This window comes from Triplophysa dalaica, chromosome 18 (assembly GCF_015846415.1).
Source record: "Triplophysa dalaica isolate WHDGS20190420 chromosome 18, ASM1584641v1, whole genome shotgun sequence".
In the NCBI taxonomy this organism is placed as follows: domain Eukaryota; kingdom Metazoa; phylum Chordata; class Actinopteri; order Cypriniformes; family Nemacheilidae; genus Triplophysa; species Triplophysa dalaica.
Genome location: NC_079559.1, coordinates 10,441,397 through 10,460,856, shown reverse-complemented (window position 1 = coordinate 10,460,856; position 19,460 = coordinate 10,441,397). Strand labels below are relative to the sequence as shown.

At 35.0% G+C, this 19,460-nt stretch overlaps 3 protein-coding genes across 4 annotated transcripts; 1 reads left to right on the top strand and 2 right to left on the bottom strand.

Moving 5' to 3' along the window:
- Nucleotides 1–1,916: 1,916 nt before the first annotated feature.
- Nucleotides 1,917–4,090, top strand: mc3r (melanocortin 3 receptor). The gene has a single exon (XM_056773219.1). It carries the CDS (start codon nucleotides 2,190–2,192, stop codon nucleotides 3,186–3,188), a length of 999 nt encoding a protein of 332 aa, XP_056629197.1. The 5' UTR covers nucleotides 1,917–2,189; the 3' UTR covers nucleotides 3,189–4,090.
- A 1,747-nt stretch (nucleotides 4,091–5,837) lies between these two features.
- Nucleotides 5,838–9,747, bottom strand: LOC130407043 (uncharacterized). The gene is made up of 5 exons (XM_056729682.1): nucleotides 9,686–9,747; nucleotides 9,287–9,423; nucleotides 8,441–8,651; nucleotides 8,174–8,355; nucleotides 5,838–7,649 (listed from the first exon to the last, which is right to left on the bottom strand). The coding sequence occupies exons 1-5, from the start codon at nucleotides 9,714–9,716 to the stop codon at nucleotides 7,590–7,592; spliced, it is 621 nt and encodes a 206-aa protein (XP_056585660.1). The 5' UTR covers nucleotides 9,717–9,747; the 3' UTR covers nucleotides 5,838–7,589.
- Nucleotides 9,748–14,329: 4,582 nt separating this feature from the next.
- On the bottom strand, nucleotides 14,330–18,987 carry LOC130407021 (uncharacterized). Of its 2 annotated transcripts, none has more exons than XR_008904553.1 (5): nucleotides 18,643–18,987; nucleotides 16,790–16,947; nucleotides 16,324–16,525; nucleotides 16,101–16,246; nucleotides 14,330–15,307 (listed from the first exon to the last, which is right to left on the bottom strand). XR_008904553.1 is itself a non-coding variant. In XM_056729649.1 (5 exons), exons 1-5 carry the CDS (start codon nucleotides 17,530–17,532, stop codon nucleotides 15,212–15,214), a joined length of 621 nt encoding a protein of 206 aa, XP_056585627.1. In that variant the 5' UTR covers nucleotides 17,533–17,622; the 3' UTR covers nucleotides 14,330–15,211. The 2 variants fall into 2 exon arrangements, 1 of the variants encoding a protein (XP_056585627.1); XM_056729649.1 differs by lacking the exon at nucleotides 18,643–18,987 and adding an exon at nucleotides 17,514–17,622.
- Between the last annotated feature and the right edge of the window lie 473 nt (nucleotides 18,988–19,460).

The following is a 19,460-nucleotide window of genomic DNA, read 5'->3' as shown; positions in this document are numbered from 1 at the left end:
TCTTTTATGCCAAAAATCTTTAGGATAGTAAGTAAAGATGTTCCATGAAAATACCTTGTAATTTTCCTACTGAATATATATAAAAACTTTATTTTTGTGGTTGGATGACCAGTAACAGTGCCTCTTATTAACAACTTCAAAGACAAGTTTCTCATTATTTTGATTCTTTTGCACCCTCAGATTCCAGATATTTAAGCAGTTATATCTCCGCCAGATATCATCATATCCTAACAACCCACACATCAATAGGAAGCTTAATTATTCAGCTTTCAAATGATGTATAAATATTGATTTAGAAAAATTGACCCATTAGACTGGTTTTGTTGTCCAGGGTCAAATATATAAAGAGTCCGGCTAGCGGGCATGATGGCTGGCAGGCGAAGATGATTGTCAATACGGGACAGGTGCGGGAGTGTGATGAGAAATCATGTTCCTGGGAAAAACACAAGATAAACATGCTGGGAACAGAAAGGATCGTGACAGATATGAGGTTACAGATATATTTCTTTCTTGCATGGAGTGAATACTTAAAGGCAATCACTTCTGCAAGGACATTTCATTATCACAGCGGTGCACAAGTCTGTCTGTGTTTACAGCAACAACACCACAGTGCAGTGGCTATCACAACAAATTTAAAACTGTTTCTGATTAGATTTTTTCATATATCATGCAGTAATGAACTAATGATTTCCCACTGCAGATGGACCGATGTCAAAATGTGAAGCCTTTCTGAACTCCCAGGCAGCAAATGTTTGGAATCGAGCCATAATAGCATGCAACGGGCTAATATGAAAAAAATCTCTTAAAATACTAAAATGATCTTTTTTTATTGAATAATCTTCCTTTTGTCAGGTCTACATTATATTCCAATATATGTACAGTGATCCTATTTTGCATTTACCATCTGAAGCTGAAGTATTTCAAACAAATCACACCTGCAGATTAAGAAAGTCCATAATATAATAGTCCAACAATATAATATAATGCTGCACTAATACTACAACATTAGAACATTAAATCAGACATCACAAACAGTTTTGGACAGATTCTTTTCATCACCTAATTATTTCTGTGATATTTTCAAACGGTGAATTTGTGATTGGCATGTGAACAGCACATGACTATTACACTATCGATACCAACAATCAAACCCAAAGATTAACATTATTTATACACAACTGTTGGGTTTGTTCGTATTTGACTCAACGATGGGTTAAAATAACCCAACAAGTAGGTTAAGGCTGCCATCTCATATGCTGTAAGCAAATCTCTGGTTTTGATATAACATGTAACATCACACCCAAGTAGTGATGTAACAATATTATCGATTTTGTGTTATCGCAATAGCAAAATTGACTCAATATTATCGTGGTCACATTACTGTATGAAACGATAGGTCTTCCGGGCCTAACATAAAGAAAGGTAGAAAAAAATATAAATTTGTCAAGGTCCATCTGATCTATCTCATACTATAACGTATACCTCTAAGCAACAGTTAGTTGCTTATTCAACTAGAGGATAAAGAAAAGAGGATGGTTATGGGACGTTTCCAAGTCATCATTTGTAATTTTAAATACTGCATATTATTGTACAGTGAGATTTTGATATTATTACATCCACACTCAAGTGATAAAGAACGATTGAAAAAATATCTCTGTCCATTATAGTAATGGCTTCAGAGGGTTAGTATAAATAAACAAAAATAAAAACCCATCTGATAGCTTTGGAATAAACAACAATTAAGTTTTATTTTGAATTAAATAAGAGGACATTTGTTATGTTTTTGCATGTGTGCAGTCACATCTTTCGTTTCAGATCCTAAGTTAACACACGCAAAGAGTAGGGGGAGGCTGCAAGCGCTGACGTGCGACGAGTGGCTGTGAGCGAGTCAGTTTGCTCAGAGCATCTGTATTACACCACATCTCTCCAGGAGCATCACACACAGCAGAAGAGGATTTTTTAAAGAAACATCTGTTGAACTGACACGTCCGATTCTTCAACTGCATCTTGCTTCACAGTTCTCCTTCATTTCTTTCTTATCCATTCCATCATCTTTATCAGTATTGTTGCTCTTTTTATTACTCTTAAAATTGCATTCTGCTCTCATAAATCTTTATTTACCTTTCTCATTTTCTGCTCTTCTCCATCACGTTTTCTTTTCCCCACTCTTTCGCCTCAATACAATCCTGATGAACGACTCATACCTGCAGATCCTCAAATGGCAGAAATCCGTGAACGCTTCGTCCTTGCTGCCTTCTAATGGCAGTGTTTTGGATTCTCCATCGGGGGCGCTGTGCGAGCAGGTTCAGATCCAGGCAGAGGTTTTTCTCACCTTGGGTATCGTGAGTTTACTGGAGAACATTCTTGTCATCTCAGCAGTGGTAAAAAATAAGAACCTGCACTCTCCAATGTACTTCTTCCTGTGCAGCCTGGCTGCCGCAGACATGTTGGTGAGTGTATCGAATTCTTTGGAGACCATCGTCATTGCAGTACTAAATAGTGGTCTTCTGGTAGTCAGCGATCAATTTGTGCGCTTGATGGACAACGTATTCGACTCGATGATCTGCATTTCGCTGGTGGCATCCATCTGCAACCTTCTGGCCATCGCCATTGATCGCTATGTTACGATCTTCTACGCCTTGCGGTACCACAGCATAGTAACCGTACGCAGGGCACTGGTCGCCATAGCGGCGATTTGGTTGGTGTGCGTGGTTTGTGGGATTGTTTTTATAGTGTACTCTGAGAGCAAGACTGTGATTGTGTGTCTGATTACAATGTTTTTTGCAATGCTGGTTCTCATGGCAACTCTTTACATACACATGTTTTTACTTGCCAGACTTCACGTGCAACGAATTGCTGCCTTGCCCCCGGCAGCAGCTGCCGCAGGCAACCCTGCTCCCCGTCAACGCAGCTGTATGAAAGGAGCGGTAACTATCTCCATTCTACTCGGCGTGTTCGTGTGCTGTTGGGCGCCATTTTTTCTCCACCTTATTTTGCTGGTGTCCTGTCCACAACACCCACTGTGCCTGTGCTACATGTCCCACTTCACCACGTACCTGGTTCTCATTATGTGCAACTCCGTAATTGACCCTCTCATCTACGCCTGTCGCAGTCTTGAAATGAGGAAGACCTTTAAGGAGTTGCTCTGTTGTTTTGGATGTCAGCCTCAGGTACCTTTATGTGTGTGAAAGTGAAATAACCAGACAGGACAGGGAATGTGATCCAGTGGCTACTGAAAATATATATATATAAATGATGTTTTAATAAAGCCCTTAATGAGCACAAGTGTACAAGAGTCTGAAACCACACTGACATTATGATATTTTATTACTTAAACTTGTAATATGTAAGTGAATTGAATATTTAAGATGTACAAAATGCAAACAAAAATGTTTATGTATGCTTTGAGATATGACTGTGTACACTGTACCTAACAAGACAATCTATGGTATATTCTCAAAGTATATCACATGAAACATCAGGTTTCATAAAAGTAAATGCTTGTGGACTCCATGCCAACCGGATTGTCATGAAAGCCTAAATGGGACTTTTTATATAAAAAAATATGTAAAAAATGAATTCATATTATTTATTTATTAATTTATAGAAGCAATGGCATGATTTGTTTCAGACCTTTGGACCCCACTGTATACACAAACTGTTACATGTAGGCTATGTAATAACTTAAACGCATGAATACTTATTTACAATAGCTGTGTAACTCTATTTAAGGTATCTGTGGAACTATGGTTATGATCATATGAAAGTGTATAACTACTTGTTGTATTTGCATCTTGGTTAAACCAGGCTAACTTGGGGAATGTTCAGAACATTTAGCATTTAAGTGCCAACTGCTATTCAGAAAATATACTCATCAACCATGAACTTTAGACCACAAAGTCAAGTACTAAAGAGTATCTCTATTTTAGATTTTCCGGGGGTAAAATTTGTTTATGACAAACTGCAGACTCACCAGTTACTTCTCGACTGAGATCGAGGGGCTATGACTGTACTTCTGGTTTACCCGGGCAGTTCTGGTTTCAATGTGTATACATTTCTACGGTTTTGCTTTCCAATTAAATAATTTGCAAGTAATGAAAATGAACTTTTGCTCATTTTTTCAACAACTCAGCAGTGTACCTGGTTGCCATGACACTATTTTCACACGCTTGCTGCAGGGAGAGCCGCATCTAAGCACGCACGATCTGTTTTCAGCTGAAGAAAACCGATTGATTACGTTGTTCTGTTACTGCAGCCTGAATAGCTTACTTGTCTCTTGTTTAGCTACAGTACATGCACAATAACGTTTTTGCAGCACAATTTCTTCAGGAATTCAGGAAAATATTCCTATTAAGTGTTTTACTTCAATGTTTGTACAGATGTGTAAATCAATTTGCAGTTTTTAATGTTGAAAAGTGTGTGTGTTCTTTGCTGCTTCATGTGGGAAATCTGAAACCTTTTTTCTTTTTTTATTGAACCATGTTATTACTGAGTGTATAAGTGAATTACTTTTTTAATCAAATTCTCTGCCTTAAATGCCATGCACTAAGATTTATGAACTCTGGAGCAAACTGATAATGCAAAAGACTTCACTCACTCATAGCAGAAGCTAGCGATTTAAATGTTTATGTGTTCTTCTGTTTACAAAAGCTTTAAATGAAATGTGTTTTTATAATGAAAATAGTCTTGAAGCTTGCTGTAGCTTTGAAACTCAGAAATTCATTGGAGCATGGAATTGTACTTATCTAATAAATGCTTATCTTTCTTGTCATTGCAATGATTTACATTTGTTATATAAAATATAATTGTCCGTAGGGTGTGAGTGCGTGAGTGGATGAGTGTGTGTGCCCTGCGATGGGTTGGCACTCCATCCAGGGTGTATCCTGCCTTGATGCCCGATGACTCCTGAGATAGGCACAGGCTCCCGTGACCCGAGGTAGTTCGGAAAAGCGGTAGAAAATGGAATGGAATATAAAATATAATTGTCCGTAGGGTGTGAGTGCGTGAGTGAATGAGTGTGTGTGCCCTGCGATGGGTTGGCACTCCATCCAGGGTGTATCTTGCCTTGATGCCCGATGACTCCTGAGATAGGCGCAGGCTCCCCGTGACCCGAGGTAGTTCGGATAAGCGGTAGAAAATGGAATGGAATGGAATATAAAATGTATATCAACATCATGTTTTTCATGAATAAACATTCAGGCAGTCATCCACACTATAAAGCCAAAAGACAACTTTATGTCATTGTTTTCTTAATTAACTATGCGCTGCAAAAAGTTTTCCGTAAAATCAACAGTAACTTACTCGCAACAAATAGCCAGCAAGAATATTCCTGTAGAAATCTCTCACATCTGTACAATATGAAGCGGGACACTCAGTAGTCTGAAATGGTCAGGAACTGATATGAAAGACAGGGATAGAAACACATATGCTGCTGAAAATAACTGATCTAGCCAAACCGTGAAACAAATCTACAATTTCAAAACATTTGATGTTTTTTAAGTGTTTCTTCAATAGTTTTAAACATTTCTTACCTCTGTACAATCTGAAGCGGCAAACTCAGAAAAGTCTGATCTGAAACACATAAGCTGCTGAACATAACGTACTTGTACTGAAATAAACCATAACATTAAAAATTGCTCAAAGTTCCTTTACCAAAGATCAATCGGTTACTGGTTAACTATCTGCATTCAGTACGTAATTTATAAACAATATATATTTTGAAATATTGGTGCGATGAGGAACAGAGTATACATTGTATTGGAACAAAGGGTGGGGAGGCCTAAAATGATTTTAGCAAAAGCCGTGTTTTAATATCTTAATGTGTGAACCAATATAAAAAATTAACTTTATTAAATGAATATAATACAATTGCAATGAAAGGGGGTTGCAAAATATCTAGAGACATGATAAAACCATTGACCTTTTCTCTTTTGCATAAAGCCCTAAAGATCCTTGACCTTGTCAGTCCTGTAAGATCACAGTGAATTCATGGAATACATATATCAGCATATGTTCACCTTGCCTTTACTAGAAAGATGCTCTACCAAGACCAGGGAGTGAAAGCAAAGAGACCATAGAGACCATACAAAATGGGTATGTTACATCCAATTATTTCTGTAATGTGTTAAAGTTTTGCATGTATAATATGCATCTTACGCTTTTGTACAAACTCATTAGTAAATGCAAGACTAAATACCCCAGGTGCCAAGAATAGCATAATAATATATAGTTGTGGCTGAATTGTTTTACATTTTTTTTGTTTTGCATTTGCTTTAATCCCCCAACACACACAAACAACACCACCTCCATTGCATAGCAGGGGTAAAGTCATTATTTTTTTACACACATCAGCAACATTACTGAATACACGAGCTGGCAGAAATCCTATGACTGTGCTCTCAGAACTTCTCAACAGGACACAGAACATCGGAGAATGCAGATGAATAATCAATGAATCATTATTTTCTCTCTTTACTAGGGACCCCATGTAGCTGTCTGAAAAACAGAAAACTCACAACGTGATCATAAACTCTCCTTTAAAGAGATACTTCACCCAAAAAGGAAAATTCTGTCATCTTTTACTCACCTTCAAGTTGTTCCAAATCTGTATACATTTATTTGTTCTGATGAACACAGATAAAGATATTTGGAAGAATGCTTTTAAACAGATTTTGCCCCCCATTGATTACTATAGTAGGATAAAAAAATGAAATGGTAGTCAAACGTGCCCCAGAATTGTTTGCTGTCCTTAATTCTTAAAAACATCTTATTTGTGTTAATTAGAAAAAATATATATATAAAGTCATTTTTTCTACTATTTTCCTACTTTTCTTTACATTGTATGTATGCACTTGGTAGACATCCATGATCTTTTATCCTAAATGACTAACAGTGCATTTAAACTACAGATTTTTGTGAACCAAACACGCATGCTTTGCTGCTAAGGCTTCAAACAAAGAAATACCCACAGAACATCTCTACAGAAAGACTTTTCCTTTATCTCTTTAAGAAACCAAGGCCATGTATAAAAACGTCATACTAAACGGAAAAATGTCTTTCTACGTCAGTCGAACATAAAACCTTTCTGACCCAGAAGTTGGTACTGCAACACGCAGACAGGTGCGAATTTCCGACTTACCTTTTGAATCTTACGTTTGTTGTCTCCACAAGCATTAAACACAAGAGGGCGCTATTAAATGTTTCGACGTGAAGGTCTTGCCTTATTCATTTACTGCCATCTGTTGGTCAACAACTTAAGTGCTTTGTGCGCTTGGATATCTTGTCAAAAACAAGTTGCCAACTTTGCCAATTATAAGATACACTTTAAATTATTACTTAGTGCACATGCAAACACAATACATACCACAATGTATTCATAGTATGCAGTCAAAGTAACATTCAAAAATATTAATACACAGGCAACAGAATGTGAAAAGGAAATGTAAATGTCCAATAAAATTTCAAAAATAATAACTTAGCTTAAGCTATACAGTTAATATAATTTGTAATATGTGACAAATTTAAAATGCAAAGTCTATTTACAGTTTTATTTTACAGGTCACATGTTTGTTATTTACACAACGTAAGTGTCAAAAGTCATAAATGTGTTCTCTTTGTCTTCTTCTACGTTCGCTGTGCTGCCTGAACACCTGCAAAGTCAAGGCCTTAGAGGTAATTATCCAAATAACAATATCTGGAAATATTAAAATAATTTGGAAATGTTTAAATAAACAGCTTGTATACAATTTGTTTAAAAAAAAATGAATTATGTGTAACAGCATTTTGGAGACCCATAGATTAAAAAGATACAAATAATATCACGTATAATTCCGTAGCAAATTATAGACAGGGATGCTACGTAACATTATAATCTATAGTCTATAATATACAATATAGTAAAAGCAATGTCAAAAGACAGCTGTTCACCTAACTGTTGTATATAATGCTGTGTAGGTCCCTGTGCGTCTTAGAGAAAGCATGAAAAAACCCTTTTTCAAATATTTTTATAATGTATAATGTATTTTTATAAAGGGAAATCTGTGTTATATTGTTACTATTGACACAGCTAACGATGACTTGTTTGTTTTATATTTGTAGAATAAAGAAGACTTTTGTAATATTGAAACAAATTCTAAATGTTCAGAACTGAAGTTACATAGAATAAGATACTTACCCAAATACATAAGACACTGAGGAGTAGTTTACTCAAAGCCACTCCTAAGTAAGCCAACATGATAAAAATATCTGCATTCTTATCCACATGAGTCAATGGGTTGCTCATATTCATTATTAAATTAGTGCTATTAGTGAACTGGGTGGAGAACTCAAAGTAAGGTAAAGTTGTTGACAAACAATCTAAAAGGAAAAAAAGTTTTTTTTTAGACATGAGAGGTAAACTCAAAGAATTAATATGTTAAAACCAAACATAATATTAAAATACCTGAAATATTTATTGTAATGTAAGAGTTACTATTTTTGTATCCAACCTTTCCGTGAAGGCAACACTCAAAGGTCCCAGAATTTGCAGGAGCAGCTTTCCACAAGATCAAAGATGCATTGTTACCCAGTGAAACAGAATCGTGTTTTTTGTCAGTCGGGGTGAATATATTTTTTTCATTAATGAGGACAGAAGAGTGGGTTGCATTGTGGACCTTCAAAAAATAGCACAAAGAGTGTCAAATCTGCCATTGCAAATCTTCACAAGTAAAGGCTGGAATACACTATAAGACGTTTAAAATGGGATCGAATCATACACTTGCAGACTTTTTGAACGTCTGCATAGAAAACAATACATGACTGGTGCAGATTTTCTGCAACAACACCAGATTGAAAATCTGGGCAAAAATCTGAGCAAAGGTTTTGTAGTCTATTCCAGCCATTAAAGCGAGACCTTAGAATCTCCATGTAACCATAACTGCATTCATAAAAAAGTAAACAAAGCTAAATGAATAAACCTTCATGTACTTTCACATGTAACTGTAAAAAGTATTTATTCTTCGTCACTTCTTTATAATAGAAATGATTTAATATGTACTACTCACAAAACTATATAATGAGGGTTTTTATTTATTTAAACTAACTCATATTTTTTGTCTGAAGAAAGACGTACATTGCACTGCATTCATGGTTTAGAAAAAAATTGTGCTGAAAAGGAAATGTGTGTGTTTTAGCATATTTCCTGCCTAAAACCACAGATGTTCAAACTGAATGATGCCGAAGAAAAGCAGGACAACACAGATATACAAATTAGTAAAGTACTTCAACTGTAATTGTTGATTTTTTTTACCTTGTACCAAGTAACAGAGGTGAAATTTTGACTGTTTTGAAGGGCATCACATGGCAATTTGATATCATCCTTGCAAGCTGCCATGAGGTACCTGTTTGTTTGGTTCTCTTTGCCAGTTATTACGCTTAGGGTAACCGCTAAAAGAATTCCAATAAAATCAAAAAAGTTTCAGTACTGAATTAATCTAATACTGCACAGAATATAGAATTTGATACACTTTTCTCTGTTGGTTTTCACGTGATAGATACCAATGTTGTGATAATAGATCTATTACATGTAATGCATTTAGTTGCCATTGCTTTTTCTTTCAAATTTATTACTAAGTAATATTGAAATGTTTCAGGACTTTTTTATTTTTAATATTCATTAATTCAAAAAATGTAATGAAAACTTACTCACCCCAGACCACCAAACGTATCATCATGCTCATTCACACTTGCTTACACTTCTTCTGAACTTGCCTACTTCCCACTTCATTGGAAAGATTTGCTCTAAACTCTTTGTGCGGGGCTGTAGGATTGCTAGAGACGACCCTTGTGGTTTGTCAAACAGTGAACACACTTCGAAGATCATTTTTTGCTCTTTTTTTATTTGCAAAGTACATTTTAAGTAAATTCAAAAAGTAAACGTTTTTAAACCTACTTCAAGTTAGTATATTTTCATTCTGAAAGGATTTATGATGACATTAAAATACATAATTCAAGTTTAATTTCAAAGCATTTACAATATACCAGTAAACAGAAAGGATATAGGTTTAATAGTGAAGTAAATAATATGATACTGTGTTTTTCTGTTAATCATTATTCTGTTATATATATTATTCTAAAGGTTTTCGTTAGTTTTCACAAGTGTTTTAGCTTTCTCTTTTACTCTATTCCTCATTGTCATGTGTACAAATAAAATAACAAAACCACAAATCATGACCACACATGGTACTATGAAGAATTTCACATGATTCGTGACAGGTACATCGTTTCTGCTGCTAAGCACTGGTTGAATTTGAGGTTTCATGCAGTCTGAAAACACAAACATTTACATAATATTTTAATCACAATTATAAATAAAGACAAGTAAAAGCCAAACACGAAACTATAATTATTTTGGTAAAATTCCCCTATACGATTACAAGTTTGTCATCTTTATTATATGGTAAGAAATATAATATGATAATAATTATTTTTTGGAATCCACAAACAATAAAGAACTATTATTATTAAATTATCCTTCTGTTGCTCATGCTGCTTCTGTATATTGTTTTATAACTTCTGCAGAACATACAAAATAAATGTTTTTAAATTTTGTGGCAATACAATAGAAATCAATGGGTGCCTACGTTGTTTGATTAATGTTTTCAAAATATCTTCACAGAAGAAAGTAATACAGGTTTGGAATGACATAAGGGTGAATTAATGTTTTTTTTGTGAACTATCCCTTTAATGCAAGTAGCCTATTCAAAATATTTTATTCAAATTACAATTTGCATGAGTATACAAAAACAAAAGTACACAACTTAAGGTATTAACCCCCCTCACTCCCAGTAGTACTCACAAGCTGGATAATACTTGAAATCGTGTTCCTGTATGTAATGGCCAAGCGGTGGCCACAGGGTACATCTATAAATTCCACAATCTTCCCTAGCAGTCCTGGAGAACTGAAGAGAGTTGTCTTCCCCTACCACATAGGAATGACTGGCAAACTTAAAGAGTACAGAAGTGTTTTTATTCAGGTCCTTCAAAACAAGTCCTGTCAGAACATCAGAGCCCTCTTCAACCTGTAGAATAAAGCCTTTTTTAAACACATATCCAGTAAGTATATCTTCATTCTGACAGTCTATATGATGGGATGGCAGCAGACATGTAGGTTACATTTATGAGCACATTTACTAAAAACACTCAGTGAAATCACAAACCTTGTACCAGGTAATTTTCCTGTATTGAATATCTTGTTCAACATTGGCTTGACACGGTATTTTTATCCATTGTTCCTCCTCCTCGACTGACAATGAGATGTGGACCAGTAGCACTAAAATTAAGTATAAAATACAACGCTCATTTGATGCATTTAACTGCCTAGTTTCTTCACGTATTATTTTGCACACAGATACACAACCGCAAATATTCAGAGATCGCAGTAGGTTAAGTTATTCCGGTTGGTGTTCTTGTTGTTTACATGTTTCAATTCGTCACTCGCTCGAACACAATGCAGTTAACCAAAACATTAAGATCAATGCGCTACAAGATGCAATGCATGTTACTTACGAACAATATATGTGGAGGTTTTCTGCATGATTATGAATGTTTTTTGTCTTCGATTCGCAGCCAGCAGCTTGCAAACAAGAAAGTGAAAGCAGCGATCTCATTGGCTCCCAAGAAAAACAACACTGCGGAAAAGACTGTGTGCGCGTTTTTATTAACTGCCACGTATATTTACAAAGACGTTTTTATTCCATGAGTGAAACTGAAATAATTCAGTATATATATACAAGAATCTGCACTATATTGATGAATCTCACATTCTGCTGTGAAACACTAATTTTTTAATACATTATATTGTTAAAATATGAGCATATTAGCCCGATTCTGTCAACCTTGCACTGGTTACCTATTAAGCATCGCATTAATTTTAAGATCTTGCTTATTACCTAAAAAGCCTTACATGGTTTCAACTGAATTTCAAAATCAAGTGCAGGTGTAAATCCTTTTCCTATCAAGCTCCCCATCCTTGGAATAGTGTTCCCCGCACTGTACGGGAGGCAGACACACTGTCAGTTTAAATTTTGTTCATAGACGCATCTTTTTACTCTTGCATACACTACACTCAGGGGCGTAGCTACATGGTGGCCATGGGTGGCCACGACTACCCCTGAATGAGGGATGGCCACCTACCACCTCTGTTGTGCGAAGTAGTTATAATATGTGTCGGAGTTTACGGAGTGCTGCGCATATTATTTAATGTATACGACCAAAGAACAACCAGCACAACACAAAACAACACTGACAGGACAACACACACAAACTGACACTATCACCCTCATTGATAACTTTAATTAAAACTCTTTTTTCTGTTTATATTGTGTTGTATATATATTTACTTATAGACTTTATTTTTATTCTATCTTATTTGTATCTTAATCTGTATTTGTGCATGTTTATATTTAATCTTGTGCTTTGGCAATATATTTTTTTATTATGCCAATAAAGCCCCTTTGAATCTTGAATCTTGAAAGTAATGCGAGAGCATTACTCTCGCGTTAATATGATGCCATGCGCTGACGCACTGACGCAAACAGTCTGAGCGTTATTGAAAAGCTGCTAACCGCTTCGTGACTGTCTGTGTACTGATATTTTGTAGAAATGCAATGATGTCATTTGATTTGTATAATTCAGTTCCATGTAGTCTTGCAAAGAATTAAGGTGTTCGATTTTTCTTGATTTAAAAAAGTGCATATACAGCAAATACACATATAATAATATGTGTAATTGATAAAAGAAAGTACATGTGATTGATAACAGAAAATGACTTCAGTTTCTTGTTTTACACACTTTGTTTCATAACCCATGCTAAGGTTTTTGTAATTTGTAACATATTACCTTTTGTACTGTTCCACCAGTTATCTGTTTGTTTGGCAATGTTTTAATTAGCCAAATAAAAAACAAACACGTTTAAGTGTAAGCAGGAAAAGACCTATGAAAGCATTGCAAATAAATTGTTTACTTTACATTCTTTTTGTATGTTTTTGATCAGCAAACTATGTGTAATGAAGAATTGGTGTAAAAGGTAGAAACAAAATAATTTCCGTCTGTAAGGATTTTTCTGGTCACCCTATTAAAATCACTGGGTCTTACCTGGTCACCTCTAAAAAAAATATTCTGGTTACGTCCCTGACTACACTTCCATAATATAAATCCTCTGAGGGTTTAGGCTGCATTAGGTAAATCACCCGGAACCAGGAACACTTCAAGAAGTAAATTATGTACTTGTTGCATCAAAGAGTACAGAAAGGTACTCTACTCAAAGCTGTCTTGTTCTTGTCTTTTTAGCATGAACATTTTAACTGATTAACTTAATTTTATCTTACACACTTTAGTACAGTTTGATGAAAGTCTGTAAAAAAAACCTTCAAAGATAAAAGCGTAGCCATTTTAATATTTTTTTATTTATGTGATGCATTAAATACGTGAATATTTGACAGTTAATGAAGGATATGTTTCTTGTAAGCCTTAATTTGCCTCATTGTTGATTTTTCATTGTGTAACTAATATTAGACTTGTAAAGAGAAAACTATGTAATTATAAAATATTAGATCCCTAAAATTTGATTATGTAAACCACGGATTATTTTCAAGCGTATAGTGCAGGCATTTTGACTCAGAGCGAGAGTGGTTTGAATACTTGCATCTTAATTTTCTCTTTCTATGACTGTGAATGCGCAGCTAAGGGAAAGAACATGAAAAATAGTAGGAGGGGGCCCTTGGAAGTGACTGGCCCTGGAAATGGTTGATTTCAAATCTATAATTTACCTTATTACTAAGTTTTTTTTTTTCATCAAGCATATTTGTGCTGGCACTGTCGAGCTTGTGCAGAGGCTGCAGCTTTATGCCAGAGGGGAACTGGAATCCTTTGGTTGGGCCTGGGTTCTCCTGAGGTTTTTTTTTCTCAATAGGAGTTTTGGGATCCTCGCCACCGTTTTCATACTGTTTTGCAGTGTTTGCCTGGTTGGGGGGCTTCTTTATTTACTTAATTTAATTACAAAGAGGAATTTATAGTCTGTTTAATATTTGAACTGTGTTTCTCTCTCCCTTCTCTTAAATGTGTGCTTTAACCTGTCAGAGCCCTTTTTGAGCCAACATATGAAAACGCATGTTGGAACTAAAACGGCGGTAACTCATGAATTCTTTGGAATACAGACTTATGGTTGGTCTCGTTTGATAAAATAAAAGTAGTTGATTATTGCATTATGTTGTTAGTTTAATTGTAAAAAATGAATTAAAAAGTTTATGTTTTTCTTTGGTTAAAAAATACATAAAAAATACTGGTCGCAAAAGGATATAAATTATTTAAAAAAACACCAAAGAAATCTTAGACCTTTCAGATGATACATAGTTTGTCATGATTCGATTAGAAATTACATGCACAATATTGACGCAAACTTAGGTGTCCCGTATTCGGAACGGGTGACAATTAACAGGCTACATGTTTTGCTAATACTCAATATGTTTTGTACAGCTGCTTTGTAACAATGAAAATTGTAAAAAGCGATATATAAATAAAGTTGCCTTGACTTGACGTGTTAACATTATTTAATGAAAAATGAACTAACATGAACAATCATATTACAATTAAAATATTAACGAAGATTAATAAATGCTGAAAAATTAGTTTTAAAAATGCAGTCTATTTGTAAATCTATAGTGCAAAAGGTGAACTGGCACTCCCTGTTAGGTCTCCCAAAGTTTGTTCTCCACTTACAACAATTGGAGCTTTGGTTTCTTGCCAGTGTTGCCACTGGCTTTCACACTGGGACACTGCTAATTAGATTTAAGATTTCGTGCTTTACATAACAATCTTACAAAATAGACCCAGCCCCTTCTTTATTTTGTCTCAGCTAGTAAAACTAGTATTTCTTAAGTAATTATTTGGTAAACTTTATAAAAAATTACCCTCTGTAGTTTACTCTTCTCTCTCTGTACATATTTACAGTAACACTGATTTGCAAAATGAAAAATGCATACCGCTATAGAAATACATTTAAATAGTTTAAAATGAATACAATTTTAAAATGAAGAGAACAATCTAAAACCAAAAAAGCAAATGTCCGTGAATGCCTTGTGACTCCCACGACTTCATCTCACACCAGCCATGGTTTCAATATTTTTTTTAGTAAATGGAACAGGCAATCAACAGCCCCATCAGCGTCTTGTGAACCTCATTTTTTCCAGCTCGACTTTGTTCCACTTCTTGTCTCGAATCCTCTTACTTCCTGTTTTCTTTGTATTCCTCTAAGTATGACTCGATTGCACACCTGTGAAAGGAAATGTTAAATCAGCCAGCCTTCGATCACAGACATGCAAAAAATCACTCTCCTACATACTTTCATAAATCAGTTTTGTATGTTTAGAAATCGCCCACTTCCTTGTCTTAAAATAAATAACATCATTTTTTTATGCTTGCAATGTGTTTGTTACAGCCCATTTGCAAATAAAGATAAACCATCGTTTGGATGTGCATCGTAAGCACAAGTGCAAAGAAATGCGAGTGAGGGGGGACACACGTGAAGCGAAGTCGGTTAAGAGGGCCTCATCCTCACAAAGTTTCCTGTTGTGCAACATTTTCTGTGGGTGTTAAATACAAAACCTAGTGTAAAATGAAGTCTGTAAGGTCTGTCTGCTGCCTGCATATATACCAAAACATACTTTATTTAGAAATAGAAAAAAAAACATAACTACAGTAATACATCATAATCATCTTTGTCTTTTTATCGAGCTGTCCAGATGGAACCTTGTGCTTGAGATAGCACACAAAATCTGTTAACCAAAATCTCATTTTTGCATAATGTGACCTATGTAAACATCAGCATACAAAAGAACTGAAAATAAGAAACCAATGTGGGAACATCCGTAAAACTGATCGATGGGCTGCTTTCCTTTTAATCAGAACTGACTCTGATCAGGTGTGAAGGAGAATGCATGACACATTTTCCATCTCTGATTATCAAGTGGTCTAAATTTACTGTGAAATGCGCGTTGCCTGGATATCTGTGTGGGGGGTGCTAACTAAAGGTCTTTGATTGTCAGATTGGTAGATATGATACTCACCCCCACAGTAATAATGCAAAGTATGATCTTGGTCAGGCTGATGAGAAAGAAGCCAAGCAGAGCCCAGGGAACAGAAAACTCCAATACAGAAGGACAGTAAACCGCAGTGACTGTGGAAGGCTGTGATGTGCTCAAATACATACATTCTAAACATAAAATAAATAATATTGGTTAAATGATACATGTATTATTAATAAAAGGCACCAAATATGGCCTGAATTACCTGAAATATTTAGTCTAATGAAAGATTCTACATTTTGACCCCCAACGTCTGCAGCCAGGTAGCACAAATATATTCCAGAAAGATTGAGGTTTATTCTCTGCAACTCCAGGGTCTCCTTCTCTCCCAGAGATGCAGAGTTGTTATAATTGTTATAGTGTGTAATATCACCGCTTTTCTTTTTGATAATAGCTGTTCGATTTTTCTATAAAAAAGAAAGACATGGTTTTGTACAATTAAGGGGATTTTGAACAGGTGATTTGGATAGACAGGCAGCAGGTACATGTTAAATGACTGAGACAAGGAAAATGCACTGTTTACATATGACAACTATGATGTTCTTAAAAATAACTTCATGTTCTTTCACCTTTTACTTATGTTTAATAAAAAATATAATTTATATTGAAAAAAACATGTGAAATATTTTTAAGCAAGTAAAGTCAATTTACACATACAGGTAGCAACTTACTTCTGTGATTATTTTGTACCACATGCTGTAGCGGTATTTGTTTGTTTGATCTATAGCTTTACATGGAAGTCTGATGACATCATTACAGTTTCCCTCAATTGAATCCATTCCCTTCAATTTCCCACAAAACAATGTTGCTGTTATAAATAACAGAAATGCTGCAAAAAAGAACACTTCATTCAGCCCCTCAAAAATCAAACATCAGTGGCTAAAGTAGGATGAGAATGAGGTGGTGGTACTGTGGTATTGCGGTCATTGCTCAAGAAATTCATCTGAATACTGAATCCATAATCTACAGATTATACCCAATACGAACACTTAAATGAAACAAAAGCAAATAATGTTAACTTGTTCCTGACTTCCTATAGTGTATGAAAGTCGTGACTCAAATGAGTAAAATCGTTTGAGGAAAACATCTTCTCTTTCATTTCTCAAAATTCATGTTTGCAAACAAGGTGGGTTAACAAAGCAGGAAGAAGTGGTCTTTGAAACTTAAACTCAGTTCTCTTTTTACAGAAGCAAATCTATACAAAAAGGGAATTTGAAAACGTATTCCCAGCTATATGACTGTATCTCATTACATTGTACAGCACTAATAAAGAAATGACTTAATACCTAGAATATATTAAATAAGTTATGTTTGAATATTATGCTTCGTATATAGTTTTAAATAAAGTAACCCTAAACTTATTTTTTAAGATAATCATGTCTGTATTAAACTTACCTGAAGATTGATTTATCATTTTTGTCAGCAGTTTGTTAAAGCGGCATCAGTTGTTATAGATGAACAGACCACAGAAAGTTCATCAGTCAAAAAGGAGATAGAGAAGTATGATAGGCTGTGTACACATTTGCAGGAACTAAATCACACTGTGTATCATGGTTTTATTCGTGTCTCTGCTATGCCCTCTGCTGTGTCTGTTCGATTACGTCCCAGCCTTTTTGCTAAACTGCTTCCCTGTTGAATTTCTGCTTATATTATTATGTTACTAGTTTAAATTATTTATTTATTTTACATGCATATGTGTGGTCAGGAATTATTCTGTAATTTTAAATTCTATTGTTTTTAGGGGGTTATCTAGCTCTTTTTTTATGAGAGGGCTTTTACCGGACCTCAGTACCAATTTCGTTCCAGTTCATGCACATGTTTTGGACTGACAATAAAAATCCTTAAATCCTAAAAAGAAACACTTTAACTGTATATAAAAGTAAGGCAGTCACATGGTTGATGTACATTTATATTTTATGTATGCACAATTCAGTACAGTATAGATTTTTTTTAAGAAATCTCGAAATTCTAAAAAAAAAAATTCAAATAATGATGTGCATCTCACATTTCACACACACACTTTTAAACTATTTTTTAAGAAGTTCTCAATTATATAAAAATCTGTTTACTTTTAGACCTTTAAGATTTTCAAATTATGCAAACGTGTGTTATCTGAAGTAATGTGTGCTGTTCTTAATTTACACTGAATTAAGTGAAGTATGATGGAAACATTTTAACGAAATTGTGAATTAAAAGGCAGATTTGCTAAATTTAAAGAATCATTTCTGATATAAATACTATGTAATCTAATGGAATTACTTACAGTTTAGAAACTGTAAGTAAAAGGTCAAGATGGAAAACATGACTGCATATTTTGCACGTTTTACAGCAGGAACCTTTTTTTCAAGAAACAGTTTCTGAATGTGGTTAAGTTACTCATAGGTTTCAGACTACACTGTTATTTTTATCATCTATGCAATTGAATGTTTTCTTACAAATTATAAAAAAATTATATATACACATCTGCACTGGTGAATTTTAACCACTGCCTCTCTTTCCCTCTCTCTCTTTCTCATTCACTCACTCTGTCATCTCATCTCCTGCTCTTTTGAAGTCTTTGTTTTCCTTTGAGTCCCATTTGCAGTCACAAATGGCGAATAACAGTGCCGTAAAGCTGTTCTTCTCCAGCAGTAAATAAGGCGTCTGTGAAAGTGGTTGATGGTAGACTTGCTTTTCCTCAGTCCGGAACTCTGCCCTCCTCTCTCTCTCTCATGAGACAGAGACCCTCCTGGTGTTACAAGCCGAAAGACATGATCGCTTCCATCCTGTTGTGCTGCACATTGGGGATTCCCCCTTCTCTCTTTCCCTCTCTCCTTCTCTCTCCGTCAATCTCCTTATTTGTGACAGGATAGCGGCCGATCAAGATATTAATAGGCGGCTGAATGAACAGAAAGAGGAAGAGAGAGAGGGTTGTAATTAGACCATCTGGATTAAACAATGCCTTGGCTACTCAGGATGACGAGGAAGTTAGACTTTTTCCTCATATCATTGACCTGTGATATCTATACCATGACATACAAAAACTAGCCATATTCCATTTACAGATGATAGTTAATTTGTGGAATGTGACCCAAAGCTGTGGTCATGTCTAGTTGTGTAGCATCAGTTCTTGAGTGACCTTTCTTAGTAACAATAACATGCTGTTTTTTATTATCTGAGATTGTATCTGAGAGGATTGTAAGAGAGAGATGTATGTATGTATGTACAGTTTAAAACCATTTTGGAAATCTGGGATTAAAAAACAAATTCAAACCAAAAATGTAATTTTCAGATTAAGCAATAAAACATAAAAAATAAAGATAAAACAGAAGATAATATGACAGCAGACGTGTATTTTGTTTG

What these genes read in the sequence shown, in the direction of transcription:
- LOC130407043 (XM_056729682.1), bottom strand. Translation starts at nt 9,716, where the DNA reads ATGAGCATGATGATACGTTTGGTGGTCTGGG. An exon ending in CCTCTGTTACTTGGTACAAG is followed by an intron (nt 8,652 to 9,286) that starts GTAAAAAAAATC and finishes TATTTTTTGAAG; the next exon opens with GTCCACAATGCAACCCACTC. An exon ending in TCAGTGTCTTATGTATTTGG is followed by an intron (nt 7,650 to 8,173) that starts GTAAGTATCTTA and finishes TTGACTTTGCAG; the next exon opens with GTGTTCAGGCAGCACAGCGA.
- LOC130407021 (XM_056729649.1), bottom strand. An exon ending in GGTACAAAATAATCACAGAA is followed by an intron (nt 16,526 to 16,789) that starts GTAAGTTGCTAC and finishes TCTTTTTTATAG; the next exon opens with AAAAATCGAACAGCTATTAT. An exon ending in TTTGCATTATTACTGTGGGG is followed by an intron (nt 15,308 to 16,100) that starts GTGAGTATCATA and finishes TTCCTTTCACAG; the next exon opens with GTGTGCAATCGAGTCATACT.
- mc3r (XM_056773219.1), top strand. Translation starts at nt 2,190, where the DNA reads ATGAACGACTCATACCTGCAGATCCTCAAATGGCAGAAATCCGTGAAC.